The sequence below is a fragment of the Silurus aristotelis genome (genome assembly GCF_946808225.1).
Source record: "Silurus aristotelis genome assembly, chromosome: 24".
NCBI classification, from domain to species: Eukaryota; Metazoa; Chordata; class Actinopteri; order Siluriformes; family Siluridae; genus Silurus; species Silurus aristotelis.
This window is the reverse complement of record NC_139597.1, coordinates 10,838,823-10,855,449: the sequence shown is the minus strand read 5'-3', so window position 1 is coordinate 10,855,449 and position 16,627 is coordinate 10,838,823. Positions and strand designations below refer to the sequence as shown.

The following is a 16,627-nucleotide window of genomic DNA, read 5'->3' as shown; positions in this document are numbered from 1 at the left end:
GGAGCTTGTGCTGTGCCTTTAAGATAATGATCAGAGGGAAAAATGGTGGACACATGTAGAGCAAAATGCCATATATGCAAGAGAGTTGTTTTCTGTCAATTTATTTTTTATTTAAGTAGCAGAAAATCTGTCAAGAAAAAGTCTTGGGCACATCTGTTAAGTCACACTCACTCACACTTATCCATTCATTCATAAACACTCACATACACAAACCCTGTCTGCACACATTGAAAGCCGAAGTAAACATACAGTATGTTTGATTCCTGTTTTTTCTAGGAGCCATTCTGAAACCTCAGACCTGCTGTCACGCATTTTGTGCCCGAGGCCTGGAGTTTAACATCAGCGTTAAAGAGTACTAATAGTCTTTTACCTGACTGACGTGGCACGCTCGCTTTCTTTCAAGGTATTCAAAGTGCAGTTGAATTTTTAACAAGTATATAGTTAACGTCTGTTAACTACAATCATTTGGGACGCACCAATATTTTTGCTGCCAAAAAATTCTGGTAATTGTCAAAACGTTGAGCTAAAACGAAATAAAAACACACCTAAAATGAAGCATTACATCTAAGATGCTACAAATAATGTAATTTAATTTTAAAGAAAACATTTTTTTGTGTTTTTCTCCTCCATCAGTTTGAATAGAGTTGTGTTCAGAAATTTCGAGCAGGAAATCAACAGTGGAAAAAAGAGAGACACCTGGAACCATTTTACTGTTTCTACACGGTGCTTATTGACAAGTGACCTGTAAACCAACCAGATCACTCAACAGCTGCCTACAGATATCTAGAAAATTCCACACCTACAGTCTGTTTTCCTGGGTGACCCCGTTATTACTGGATTTTTCAGAAATGCGGTTGTGCGAATTTGATTTTCATTCAAACCACACAACATGAATTCAGGAATTTCCATTTCACATTATGAGACACACAGAACTCAATATTAGAGAGGGAGAAAAAGTGCAAACTAACCCTGTTAAATAGTGCACAATCATTTGTACATCATATTTTACTGGCATTCGCCTTGCCTCCTAAATGAAACCGTGTGCTACATTTGACCACTTCTACACAACCTGCACCCCACAATTTTTAATCCCTTACCTTTGGAGTTAGTGCATTTCTATTAGCTGCAATAAAACATAAATGTAACACTTACACAGAACAATGACACGAAAACTTTGTAAACACGGTGAGCACAGAAACATGAAAACAGACATACATACTGTAAAAATACAGAAAATGTCTGTGACCCAAATTTACACATACATGATGATTCTTTTGTCTGCGTCTGGATTGTCAATGCTGAAAGATTGACGTTGTCCAAAAACACACCAGTTACTACGGATTGTGTGCAATCTTTAGCTTACTTGGGCTCTTGTTGAGCTTTAGCAAAGAATTTATTCCAGAAAGCTGCTAAAAAAAAATCAAAACACATTTTATTTAATTTCTACGCTATGCTGTAAAAGTCTGTAAATATTCTGTAAAAGATGTAAACATCATTAAGTCTTGAGCAGCCCTATCTCTACTTTGATTCCTTTCTGTGGCTTAATGTTGTTATGTGTCATTAGTCTGAAACTCAGTACAGCTAAACATTGCCTTCTGATCGAGAGCACACACAAACATGCTTAAATGGATTACAAACCAGAGCTGGGTCTCTGCAGTGGCATTTCCTCTGCCCAATGTTCAGTCCCGTCCAGCTTCCTGGAACAAAAACCAGCCCAGTTTTAACGCTTCCCCAATGGTTAATAACGTCTGAGTTCCTGTTTATGGAATCGGGTCAGTTTCCAAAACAGTGACACAATTATTCTTCGTGACAGCTTCCTGAATGGTAGAATAGAAAAACACACTCCTCTCACTTTTACTGAGTGTCCATTATCACACTACTGGCCGCTCTCCCAACAGTAGCATGGCTTTGCTAGCTGTTGTTGTCCGCAGTCATGTATTTGAGGGCAGCAAATCCGTAGCGGCGTGACATGTTCTGCTGAAACTCTTCTTTGAGAGTCTTGAGGCAAGCACGGTATTGTTTATTGGAGCGGAACTTGGTGATGTCGAAGCTCGGCGCATGAGGCATGTGGATCATGTAGGCGTTGGGAAGCACCACAAACTCGTATTCCTGTTGGGAAGAACGATAATATAATGAAGTCTGACGTATTTTAGGAAATTCAACCCAGGGTTCCTACACATTCTTTATTCCAAAATTCCATACTTCAGACTCAAATATGCAGACTTTTTATTTTTTAAAACCGTATTTTACATATGAAATAATGATTATAGATTCCAACTTTAACATGCATTACATTACAATCTCTGATGTATGTTAGAGTCAGAATCTCTGATTTATGGTATTCTGACTTTCAAATAAGTGCTGGAAGGTTGTAGCTACTGTAGCTTATACAAATCAACACCAAATCACGTTCAGTGTAGGACTGTAGCTATCGATTATTTCAGTAATTCTACTATTCTACTGATGATTCAGGTAATCGGATGCTTTTTCTTTATTAAAGAGAAACACTAAATATACAAGAGGAAATAAGACGGGTCTCTTAAAAGAACTAGTTTTTTGTTTCCTATTTAGAAAAATGTACATTTTATTGCTGAAATTTCACGAACTTACTGTATAGTGTTTTCTTTAAGAGTGCTCCAGAGTTTAGCAGGTGGTGCGTCAGTAATACTGGTCCGAGGGGAAACACAATGCTCCGTGTGTAGTAAATTGACTAAACGAAGCCTTGAGGCAAATAATTTGCCTCAATGTTTTTTTTGTATTCGAATTACTCAGATTCTAAAACACTACAATGTTAATCATTTATAAATATTTTTTTTTAAACTGTAAACCTTCAATCCTACAGCAACAGAAGGATTTTTTATGTGCAATTCACCAAGAAACTATAAAGCAGAACTGAAGTTAATTAACAAAAACATCTTTTGGCCATGTCCAATATGTTTACGTTTGTAAAGACATTTTTCCCTCCCTTTTGGCCTTCTGTCCACACTGAGACGACGTTTTCAGTCAAGAAAACGCTCCAGAGTGGATCAATTTTCAAACATTGTTTTTCGCATCGCAGTGTGGAATGTGAAAAGGAAGCTTTCGAAACAATGATGCAAAGTTTAAAGAGCCGGAAAGTAAATAGAAGCGTCTTAGGTTTTGCTCTTGCGCAAGACAGGGACGTGAGCGTTTTCAGTGTGGATGAGCAACTTTTGGAAAAACGATTGAAAACAAAAGTGTGGACACGGAGCGTTTTTCAAATGTATTCAGATTAGTGTAGACATAGCCTTTTTTTATTTATTGATTTTTTTTTTTATTACAAATTCCTAATTTTATATTTTGAAGAACCAGATAGGGCAATAGTATAGAAACGCAAATATTTCTTAATACGCAATGTTTTTTTTTTTCCCTCGTGCTAATCGAGACATGGAAATCACTCAAATCAAATTCTATACGTTTTCATATTTTCCAAAATGCGTAGGAACCCTGTCAACCATCTAACTGTGTAAATCAGCTGTTTGCTCATCAGAAATATGACGGAGGCTCTGCTGATTAAATGCGTTTCCATTATGTGTCAATTAATGAATGAGAGGACGGAAATGCAGATGCATTAGTTATGAAAGTGAACGATGGAGACACGGTACATCTGTAATTTACTGCTAAATGCTCTGAATGTAAATGTCAACCCAGTCATTTAAATGTGACTACAATGAAAAGGACCAATTTATACCTGTAGTCTGTTAAGAAAGTTCACAATCTCTAATTGTATAAATGATGTATTACATCGTTCGATACGAAAATATAATACATTTTGTGACATTTCAAAAGGATATACTGTAATTGTGAATGAATCACGACATCTGATATGACTTTTTAAATACGTAAACATTAACTTATGTTCATTTTAGCATTAACAATAGTTGATTCAGAATGACCTAATACAGATACAGGAACACCTAATATAGGTTTTAGTTTCCAAGAATGTTTTTGGGAAATGAGCGGAAGTCAGACATTATCCCTTTCAATACATTTTCTCTTAATTGCTGGTTTATGTAACCAGCAATCTTGGGTAAGTTTCCCTTGACACTGTTGCCTTTCGCATTCTTTCTAGGAACTTAAATCTATAAAGGAAGACTGAATTGACCTGATCATTGGCGACATTGTTTGGCCTATAGGAAGGTAGAAAAGCATTTTAATGTGAGAACACTAAAGTGGCTTTGAACTAAGCAGTCAGTGTAAGTACGCATCATTTCTCCCCATCGCTCCATTAAACATGAATATAACCTTAACATTTACAATAACTTGCTTATATTGTCAACAGAAACTGTAGTTTACCCTCACAATCTAAATCAAGTTGTCGTTATACAGAGATTAGAGAGAAATCCATTCTCAACCCTTTTTTTCTATTCACATATGTAGCTGTACCTGTGCATCGAGCTCCATTATGTGAGACACTTTGTTCCAACCGAATCCCACAAATCTGCGGTCATATTCCGGACTGTCCCTCTTCACCATCACGTACGGCTCGAAGTCGGATTCCCACTGCACTCTGTATGGAGTCGTAGCTGTCCGCCATTTCGCAAAGTTAGTTGGAGCGTGACCTTTTGTCCATACGTGATATCTGAGGAAAAGCAAAGGTTTCAACATCAAACTAAAAACAATCTGCCTGCACGAGGTCACTATGACAATTCTGGCATGTTTTGAAAACTAAGGGGAAACCTGAAAGTGAAGAGCGTGCCCATGTCCAACTGGGACAGAAGCTCAGCCTTGGATTTGGGGAAGGACAGCCGGTAACGCAGCGTCTCAAATGCAGGCACCACCAGAGCCTTTTTAGTGTGTGCCATGTCCAACTGTACAACAGATTTCCTGGAGGAAAGACATATACATTGATGTCAGAGTTAAACTTCGAATAAATAAACTCATGGAAACTCTTCCAATGAAATTTCCTTATAGATTACAACTTTATCAACAGTTTTTTAGAACATTAATAGCTCTAGACTATCTGTAATCCTGGTAACCGGCTAAAGCCGGTTATGAATCACTCAAAGTCCTCGGAGCCACTGTGGTCATAACTGGACCAGAAACAGGGTTCTTAATTACCAGACCTGCAAGCTCTGAAGAGGAATAATATGTAGTCCTCCTTAAAGAAGTATGAGAGGTGGGAGAAGGGAGCGGAGTGTGCTGGTTAATATCTGAGAGATTAAAATGATCATTGGCTCATATGCTGTTTTATTGGTAAAAAATTGGTTAATAACGTGTAAATTCCCTTTTCTTAAAAGATAAATCATACTAGTGTTCTCTGATGTTAGAATACAGAATGTCTAGGTGAAATGCACAGAGACTGGCAGGTCTGGATGACCTTATCTGAGGTGTGTTTGGAGTAGAAACACAATATACGACTAACTTGACTTACCTGAGGTATTCATAAAGTCCATACATTGGCAGGAAGTCAATGTCAGACAGGAACATGTAGGGTGTGTTGACTTGTTTCATGGCAACGTTGCGCAGCAGGTTGACTGGGTAGAACTGGCCCTCTTTGTAGACGATATGGTATCCCACATTGCTCCTGCTCATGAGCACCTCAGAACCCTGAGCATAGCGCAGAAACTGCTGTGCCTCAGCATCAGACAGGTAAAGAGCCAGACTGATGGGTCCTTCCCAGTGTTTACAGATGGCCTCCAGCATCTGCAGCCTGACAAACACAGACACCTTCTTCCATCAAATCTACTAACAGGCTTTCATGAGGTATTGACCAAAGGACATACATATTACTGAGGTCCAACCACATTATTAATCATCTTGGTTAGCAGCCGGGTTTGATTTATCTGAGAAAGGTTATACTCCCTTGATTGTCATTCTGGTTGATTATGGCCAAGAGAGACAGGATTAGTTTCACTGTTTTAAGTCAAAATTAAAGGTTTTATCCTCCTGGCAAAGCCAAGAACATGCAAAACATTATGAATTGTGTGAGGACTAGGGTTGTTAAAGTGTCAGGCTCAATCAAATTCAACCATTCACTAAAATCACACTATAGCAATCTAAATGAAAAATGAATGAAAATCCTATATGTTGTAAACACATTACATTGCCGCCCCTGCAGTCTCTCCTAGCATGTTCCTAAGTACCCCATCCCTAGTTGTTCATACAGAGAAACCTTTAAATGGTAGCACCCCTACATAAGAACGAGGTCTGCAATTCATCTGCAACGATAGTTGATCGCTAGAACAATGGCTATCAACAATAATCCATACCAATAGTTTTTCCGGATTGCTTAGAAGGTCTGCTCTCATTTTGAGAGCCACGTGCTGTTTGTACGTTAAGCGTGAGACTGCACGCTGCATGGAGAGCGCTATATAATATTTGTAATCATTACAATTTATCATGTAATATATTCCTACTTATTTCATTTGCCATATTTTTAATGATTCAGTACTGTTTTACATGTACATTTTACATATACATGTGTTATGTTTGTTTATTTTTTTTACCCAGTATACATAAAAAAAAAAAATAGCGGTTGATTAATCGGTTATCGGCAAGTACGATCAAACCTAGCTCTCGGTATCGGTAAAATCCAGTATCGTTCTACTTATAATAAGAACAGCTTGTCCCCATAAGATGGACAGAACTTTTAAAACAATAGCAGCATCCACTATGTAAGCTTGAATACATACAATTCTTTAGTCCCCACAAAGTCCTCTAAAGATAACAGCCACTGGAAGTATTTGTATAAACTGTCAATGACTTAATTTTCCTTCCCCCAATCATAGCGGCAGTGGGTCCTAATACTTGACATCAAAAACCATTGGTGTCTTCAGTATTCAGTGACTTTCGGAAAAAAAATGGACACGAGCTAAAGGACTCTGTGTAAAGAAACTAGATATTAAAGAATCGAATGATTAATAAAATGTTAGACAGAACAAATGGGAAAAAGAGAGAGACTTGTTCATAGTGACCCCACACTTGACTTTAAATACTTAGAATGAATTGATTAAGTCTACTCTAATGTGAAGCCCTAATGTTCCTAATAATGTGTTACTGAGCCGGACGGAATAGGGTGTGAATTGAAATAATAAGATTCTGTCTGAGCAAAAAAGGCTGATGATTCATTCAGTTCCTCTCCTTCGAGGTCACTCTGTGCAATTCAAATTAAAGTTAGAGTACGTCTGTGGAGAAGAACAGACATTGAATAGAAATGTGCTCCTTGCTGTTAATCACTACAATGTCAATTCAGTTGATATGTATAAAGGAAACTTTCACACTACATTCTAGCAACGTTTCTATTCACAATTTGGTAGAGAGTCACCTAAAGCATTTTCCCAACAAAACGCAATGCTTTCGACTTCCTTCAAAAAGTGTGTTGCCGAGAATGACCTTCGTGTGACCTATATCGCCCACTGACCCTAGCTCAATCAGAAATGACTTGGTCTGGAGCTGTTCTGTCCCAGACATGCAAAGTGAGCGATGTCTGGTGCACATTGGTGAAAAGTAATTAAAAAAAATGTTTAAAAAATAAAGCATGTGAAATTATAGACCAGCGCAAACTAAGCATTTTTTAATTAATGAAGTGAAGTGATGCTGAAAGATAAAAAAAAAAATAATAAAAAAATAAAACTGAGCAGGAAACATTCATAAAACATGGATATTTAAAATCAGCCTCAAATATCAGGAGGATTTGGAGGCTGCATTTGTTCAGCTGAAGCCTGTAATAAATGAGTAAAAACAATATTTCCTCAGGCTGTGGTTAGAACAGCAAATGCCTTGTTTACTGAGACTTTGCACACACACACACACGCAGGCACACACACACACACACACACACACACGCAGGCACACTCATGCACGAACACACACGCACACTCCACAGTGTTTCTCACACACCCACTGTGTTAAATTACTGCGAGGCTCAGTGCTCTTTCTGCCCCGTAACCACAAAATAATCAGAAAGAGTAGTCGAGACTGCCCACAAAATCAGTATGTGCCCCCCCCCCTACTCATTTAAAAAACATGATTGAAAAACATGTTGGAGGCTAATAAAGGAGAGAAAAAAGTATTGTGCACATTTTCCCACAAAGACAATACAAAACAATAACATTTTTTATTTTTTATTATTTCCTAGTCAATGGAAATAAGTGTGCGACATGAAAATGCCACAATATTATTGTTGCTTTGAAAGACATATACACAGTATGTATTTGCTTTGGCAAAAAGAATCATGTTTTTATAGTGTTACTGGGCCGCCAAAGGTGTCTAGTGCACACACAGATATACAGTATATTGTATTTGTTTATATATCCCCCCCCCCCCCCAAAAAAAAAAAAAAAAAACACCAAACCTTTAGCTGCCTATAACACTAAGACATATTTTCTGTTGTCAGAGCAGATATACACAATATATGGTTGAAATGACAATAAAAGCTTCTTGACTCATGCCGAGCTCTGAATTCCCCGTCGGCCCACAGCGCACGCCTCTGTTTGTGCGTCTTTGTTTTGAGCTATGTTATGCTTTGGGATTTCTCATTTCCCTCTTAAGTGTTTATAGCTGTTTGGATTGAACCCTTTGACCCTTTTGTGTCTGCGTGTTCTTCTCAAAGTAATTCACTCACTTTAAAGTGCTTGACCGAGCCGTTCTTCTGTTCCACGTTACACATTTCTTAGCTTTTCTCTCATACTCGTTCATAGTTTCTCTCTTGTTGTGATTTGCTGATTGCCTGACACATGCCTGAATTACGTTCCTGATTTTGGATTTCAGTTTGGATATACTTCAAGAAATGTTCTTACTATACAGTAAAAACAATGTTACTATACAGTTTTCTCCCATCACATAGTGTAATGACTTTAAAAAGCTACGTTATCTACAGTATCTTCTCCTTCTTTCGGCTGCTCCCTTTAGGGGTCTCCACAGTGGATCATCCGTCTCCATACCCCCCTGTCATCTACATCTACCTCTTTCACACCAACTACCTGCATGTCTTCGCTCACCACATCCATAAACCTCATGCTTGGTCTTTTTCTCCTTCCTGGCAGCGCCATCCTCAGCATTCTCCTACCGATATACCCCATGTCCCTCCTCTGCATATGTCCAAACCATCTCAATCTCACCTCTCTCACCTTGTCTCCAAAACGTCCTACATGCGCTGTCCCTCTAATAAACTGTACCTCCTGTCTTTTACTCAATGCCACTGTCTTTAAACCAGACAACATCTCAGGTCTCACCACAGTCATATAAACCGTTATCTACAGTATATAGTAGGAAAACATTCGCCTTGATCACAGACTTGCCAGACTGTTTAAAGTCACCCCAAGCATTAAAACAAGTAAATACATGTCATGCGAGTTACATTTTCCACATGATGTCTATCATATATTCACCTGTCCATTGAGAGCTGGGCCACGAGCGTAACATCAGTCTGGTCTGCGTTGAAATCGTACTCGTAGTGCAAGAAGTAAAGGTGAGTGCGGTGCACAGTGAAGCGCTCTCGTCTGAACTCGTAACACGGATCGTCCTCATCAAGTTCCAGCAGAGTCTTCTGGAGCTGAAACATCAACACAAACATAACACACCAATTTAATAACATCTGTTACAGAGACACTGCTGTCTTTTAACAACACAACCTGAGCTCGAACAAGAAGATTAATAAAACTTTCTTTCGGCTTCTCCCATTAGGGGGCGCCACAGCGGATCATCCGCATGTTTGATTTGGCACATGTTTTTATGCTGGATGCCCTTCCTAACGCAACCCTCCCCATTTATCCGGGCTTGGGACCGGCACTAAAAGTGGCTGGGGTTGGTTCCCTGACCGGGGATCGAACCCGGACCGCAGCGGTGAGAGCGCGCATCCTAACCACTAGACCACCAGGGAACCTGAACAAGAAGATTAATACGACTAGTAAAACTACTTTACTTCAGTAAAATCACTTCCGCTTAAAACTCCCATTAATTGCTAAGTCAGCACTATATTAATATATTTACACACATTTGCCCACATTAAAGAGGAAAAAAAAGTTAATTGTTGTTTTACACTTCACTTCAAAAAATATATAACATCGTCATTTTTTTTCTTCCTAATAAGTAAACCAACATTCAGAAACCAGGTGGGAAATAATAAATAAACCCTCCTGTACTTGCATAACCATAAGGAGAGTAATCTACAGCCCGGTTTTACTACTATAACGCACAAGATTATTTCATCGTTGAGAAGTGCGAGTTCCTCTACGGAAGCAGAACTTTTAGAAATGTGATGTTGTGGAGCACTTTGGTGTGCGTCTACATCATGCCAAGAGAACACGTCAGCTATGATCGTTGCAGAGGTTGCATATCAATACTCTGAGAAGATTTATAAGGCCATCTCCAGGTCATTTAAAATCCACCATTCTACAAAGACAGTTTACTTATAAAGAGGCTTTAAGACAGATACCGATATTCCCAGAAGTCTGTGTATCACAGCTTATACAAAACACGTCACACCGAGAGTCCTGAATGGTAGTGGAGAGGTAATGATCTGGGATTCTTTTGCAGCCACAGAATCTGGAAACCTTGCAGTCATTGAGACGATAAAGTAGCAGTTTAGTCAGGCAAATAAAACTCCTACAGAAAATGTGAACTTCAACTAATTGATGATAAAGTTGGTTCTATATGTTATTGAATTACAAGGTGTACTTATTTATTCTCATCTGGTTTTTGGTTTGCTTTTTCAGAAACATTTTGAAGGGAATGTAAATCCCAATACGTTGAAGCACACTGGATATGCCATTAGTGGAAACTACAATTTGCAGAACATGAAAGATCATTTGGAGCTGGCAACACTGCAATATAAGTGTACTATGAGTAAACATTTTTTATGGACAAATGAACGCTTTATGAAATGTAGATGAAATGATTTAATCCAAAAAAACTCATGTGGAGCTGAGGAACGCTTGGCCAGCTAATTCCTGAATGACTTCATTAGTCCAAGTACCCCATTAATGTGATTTAAATAGCTTCCCAAACTCAGCAAAATCGACTGAACAGCATGCGTCTGGAGTTAAGACGGACCCGTGAAATTGATTAGTGCAACAAATGCTGCATCAAAACCTTCTTGGAAAATTTCAAGCTGAGAGTGATTTGATTAATGATGGACGTCGGAGATGTACTGCATTCTCTATGCGCCGTGGCAATGAAGGGGCTAATCAGCTTGTAGAACCATACGGCTTAAAAAAGGAAAATGCTGCTTCACAGCGACAAAGCGTCCTCTTCCTTATACAAGCTGACACCCACGATGGGCTTGTGTCATGGTAATCTTTCTCACTTGAATGACTGTGACATCATCATGATTTAAACTACGATCTCCAGAAGGAAGGGTGAACCCTTTTCTGCTCTGCTGCTTTGAAACCCTACACCTCATAAATACATTCCAGTAGTGGACTGGCCAATCAAAAGTCCAAAGTGTGTGTGTTGCCCTGAGAGAGACTGGTGTCTGATTCAGAGTGTATTCTTGCCTAGCACCCAGTTTCCCCAAATTAGATTTCAGATCCAGGATAAAGTGGTTACTAAAGATGAATAACAATGAATAAATGAATGAATAACAATGTTATACAATCAGCAACGACAATAGAACAATTACATTTGAATGCCTTCTGATTGGAACGTCGAGAGTTCAATCACAGCACCGCCAAGTTCACACTCCTGGGTCTTTAAACAAGGCCCTGAACCCACAACTGCTCAGTTGAATAAATAAGATAATTGTAATGGTGTCACTCTGTGTAAAGGCATCTGCCAAATGCCATTATTGGTCCATGCAGTTACACATGCTTTTATTGGATTTTAGCACCGTAGTTTACCTGCACCATTGTTTTCTACAACAATTTTAGGAAGAACAAATTAATTCCGTGAGGAGCCCCACTCGCTGACTGCTTGCTTTTCAAAAAGCTCATAATTATGTTCACATTTCTGTTACAGAGGCAACCTATGAAATGCATATCCCATCTTCCTTTCCCTTATCCTATGAGCTTTCAGCTGATGATGTCACTAACACGTCTGTAGTAACTGTTCTGAAATAGACAAGCAGATGCAAACAGTGAAATTGATACTAAAGCAGACTGATACAAACAGTGGAACGTCCCAGTGCTATTATACTGAAGCACTGCTGAAATGCCTCACACATAGAATACAGATTAACATGGCAGAGGTAGAGCTGTGTCTTCCTGGAGACGGAACAGGAAAAATCTGGTTTTATTTAAACTTCCTTTTTTTTTTTTGCACTACAGAGGCCTGTTTGTGAAAGGGCCACGTGCTAGAAGTCAGAAGGCACTTAAGAAAATTTATGATAAGCTTTTATTGTCATTTTAATTATATATATTGCTAATGCAGTACACAGTGGAATGAGACAACATAGAACCCTCATGCTACATAAAGCAACACAACATAGAGCTACATCTGTAGCAGATTGAATCGTATTGCATAATTTTTTTTTCCATTGCATCGTATTGCATTGAATTGCATTGTGTAGAATCAAATCGAACTCGGATCGCACTGCATCGTAATAAGCGTGAATCGCATCACATAACATTAATAGCTGCTTCATATGTATCTTTAATGTATTGTATTGTTGACTGTGCATCGAGATGCGAATTCGCATCAACCTCGGTTATGGAGATGCACATCCCTATTCTTCATGAGTCCAAGTTGAGATTAAAAGATGTGCCAAATCTACATGGTTTCATTTTTAGGTTTGGCAGCCAGTAAATAAACCCAGCAATGCAAATCAGGTCTCGGACACTGAAATCTGACTAGAGTCTATCATGGAAGGACATGGAAGCGTAGGTATTTTCCTGGGTCCTGATCAGCAATTTGCAATTTATTATTTCTTATGAATATTTTTTTAAGGTTTATAATGAACATGTGAGTGACTATTATTTGCTAAAAACAGACAATAATGAACAAAATTTATTCTATCCATGAGGAAATCCCAACCAGATGGTGGATTAAGCCAATGCCATGCCAGATGGCTGATTCTGTAATGTTAAATCAGGTTAGTTAAAATTAGTGATAAGTGCCATGCTCAATAAGGAAAACTGTAACTCTGTGTGGGAGTGTAAATCCACACTGTAACTCTGATGAGCAGTGGGACATCCCAACATTTTTTTACTGGTCATAATGCCAGAGAATAAAAATGTGCTTCAGGCTATGCTTAATTCAATAATGTATGTAAATATTGATTGTATTAGAATAGCTTTCATTGTCTTTTTAACCACCTAGACTGAATCCCCTTTAAATAAAAAAGTATATTCAGCCTTATTAGCTAATTCTGACATGCTGGAGTGATGTTCGAATCAGCCCTGGATTTTGCAACAACATGAAGCTGCGGGTTTGACATGAAATTTGCAATATTTTGTAACGTCACTTCCCCTGGCAGGCATAGTGTTAGCTCTAATGTTGATTTGATCTTTTCAAAACAGCGATTAAAACGGTCAGTGTTATAGATTTTACCAAGTACTCTGTCTGTATATTAATTAATTTAAAGCCCATTAATGCACTGAACGAATTTAACGGTAAAGCAGGGGGAATTCGACTGTTCGCACTGTGAGCTGCCATGTAGATTTTGCTGTCATCTCAAAAAAGCTGGTAGTTAAAAAGGCAACCCAAAGTTGAAAAGGACTTTATTGTTATTTTTTAGTTTTTGAGTAAATTTACTTCATTACTGTATTGAAATAATTTTTTTTACACTTTGGACGCAGTTTTGACATGTTCACTAAGGGTGTACTCACTTTTGTTGGCAGTTATTTAGACAATAATGGCGGTATGTTGAGTTATTTTCAGAGGACTGTAAATCTGTACTGCTATAAAAACTGCACACTGACTAATCTAAAATGTATCCAAGTTTAATTTCTATAGTATTGTCTCTGAAGAACATATAATAAACTGGATGCTGAAATGTGAGGGGTCCACTCACTCACACACACACACACACACACACACACACACACACACACACACACACTCACTCACTCACTCACTCACTCACTCACTCACTCACTCACTCACTCACTCACTCACTCACTCACTCACTCACTCACTCACTCACTCACACACACACACACACACACACACACATATATATATATATGGTGTATTATGCATATGCATATATATATATATATATATATATATATATATATATATATATATATATATATATATATATATATATATATATATATATATATATATATAAGGGATGCACCGAAATGAAAATTCTTGGCCGAAACCAAAAACCGAAAGAAATTATGCCAAATATTATTACCATTGCATTTATGGCTATGATTGTGTACTAAACTTACTAAAATCAAGGCATTTCAATTGCATAAATTAAATATTAAAGTTTCAAAGAATAAATCAATTACAAATTATGAAAATATTTATTTATAACACATTGCAACAATGCACAGGATAAAATAAATTAAAATTCAAACTTAAATGCACTCATGTGTACATTAAATAATAATGTACAGGCCCTCTGGCCTCCTGAAAGGTTGTAAAATTAAATATGTTCTTTAATAAATTCAGAACAAGTGCAACTGCTTAAAGATACAACAATACAACACTATCACTGGGAAACTTCCTGCCTTTTTAAAAACGTCCTCCACAGACGGAGTGCGCGTGCTCGGAGGGGATTTGCTTTTCTGTGCCGCGTTTCTCTCATATTCAGCATAGCGATCGGGATGTTTGGATTCCAGGTGATAAATTAAACCCGACGAGGAGAAAGTTTTTACAGACGAAATTTCGGCATTACATGTTTTGCACATCGCTATCCGTGGGTCTTTCTCAGATATACTGAAACACGTCCACACCGCAGACATGTTGTTTTAGACAAGCACGTGCAGGCAGCAGTTTCTGTTTGCGTCATCACAACAAACTGTTTCGGCCATGTTTTTTCGGTGATCAAAGTCTTTCGGCCGAAAACCGAAAATGCACTTTTGGGCCATTTTCGGGCGAATATTTTCGGTGGCCGAATATTCGGTGCATCCCTTATATATATATATATATATATATATATATATATATATATATATATATATATATATATATATATATATATATATATATATATATATATACATACATACATACATACACACATGCAACCCAAGATACTCAAAAAAATACAAGTGTAATGATTCTATGGAACAAAGAGCATGAAATGTTACAGATACCTAACAGTTAAAACTTTCTTTCGGCTTCTCCCATTAGGGGTCGCCACAGCGGATCATCCGCATGTTACAGATACCTGACAGTTAATTTTAATTATTTTTTTATTTTTAAGAAATCACGAAGCCAAGCCTGACTGCCATGAATGCCCTTTGCTCCCATTACATGAGTAAATGCTGGACCTTATAGAGGATTAATGCTGCAACGTAATCTGTATCATACTCCTGTGATCCTTCCATACAGACTCGCAACATGTCTTACAAATGGTATCTCATTATAAAGAGCACCCGCTGTTTTTGCTATGAGGGAAGAGAATGGCCCAGAATGTGCACCGCACACAGTCATATGAAAGACCCATCTGTGTTCCTCACCCACAGAGGCATCTGTCATCTCACGACGCAGAGAGCGAGGGAGGAACACAGACGACACAGAGAAAGAGCAAAAGACACAAAGAGGGAAAGTCACCATCATCTCACCTCTCACTGTATTCTATTAAGTTTTTTTTTTTACTTATTATATCAGATTGGTCGACTTAAACACATGACCTCAGTGTACAGGAGTGGAGTCTTGAGGATAGATAACTTACTCATCCTGCTTTCCAATGAACGGAAAAGCGGAATGGTGTGGATAACGCCTTTATTCCTTGTGGTGACTCTCACGAGAACTGAATCTCAAAATCAAAAATTAGATTTTCCTTTTTCTGATGTTCCTCCTGCACATTGCTGCCAAACTGTAATGTATAATTTTCATAAAGTTTCTTATCTTTTTATTGATTTGACTAATTGTATGATTAGTTCTCATGGTGTCAAAATCTTCCTTAGTTATCGATAAATATTTTATAATTTTATATATAAAATAAAATTTATTATTTTAGGTTCGGCATGGAAAGAGAACTTCTATTTAATGGTACAGTAAAAACGTTCTGTATTATATTATAATTTTATAGTGCTATATATATATATATATATATATGTATATATATATATATATATATATATATATATATATATATATATATATATATATATATATATATATTTTTTTTTTAGAACATTTTCATGATTCAGCTCTGTTTTTTTTGTAATAAAGTACAGTAAAACCCCGTTGGACGAGCATAATTCGTTCTTGAAAATTGCTCATAGGTCCATTTGCTCGTAGGTTCGACTAATTTTCCCCATGAGAATGAATGTAAAAGTGATTTAATCCGTTCTGAGATCTCATTCGATCGCTTATTTCTGCACTTAAAAAGTATTTGTAGCCTGTTTTAACAAACAAATACACCGCAAATTACCGTAATGTACACTTACTGGTGGTGGTTGATTGCGAGTGTGATACACACATCACGCTCATAACCTCCTCGGTTTCCATGGTAATTCTATTTACTTTAGTTTTCACAGCACCATCACTGATTTTCTTGGGAGACATTTTTCAAGATTTCTAGTGAAATAAAAATATACAACTA

General features: G+C 37.7%; 1 protein-coding gene across 1 annotated transcript in view; it reads right to left on the bottom strand.

The window, feature by feature from the left end:
• Positions 1-85: 85 nt before the first annotated feature.
• Positions 86-16,627, bottom strand: part of LOC310719077 (xylosyl- and glucuronyltransferase LARGE1) — a 73,555-nt gene continuing 57,013 nt past the window's right edge. Inside the window, exons 11-15 of the mRNA XM_083528398.1 lie at positions 9,351-9,514; positions 5,393-5,671; positions 4,699-4,845; positions 4,405-4,600; positions 86-2,109 (exon numbers count right to left, since the gene is read on the bottom strand). Coding sequence (XP_083384524.1) covers positions 1,912-2,109; positions 4,405-4,600; positions 4,699-4,845; positions 5,393-5,671; positions 9,351-9,514 — 984 coding nt within the window. The 3' untranslated portion in view covers positions 86-1,911. The remainder of the gene's footprint in view (positions 2,110-4,404; positions 4,601-4,698; positions 4,846-5,392; positions 5,672-9,350; positions 9,515-16,627) is intronic.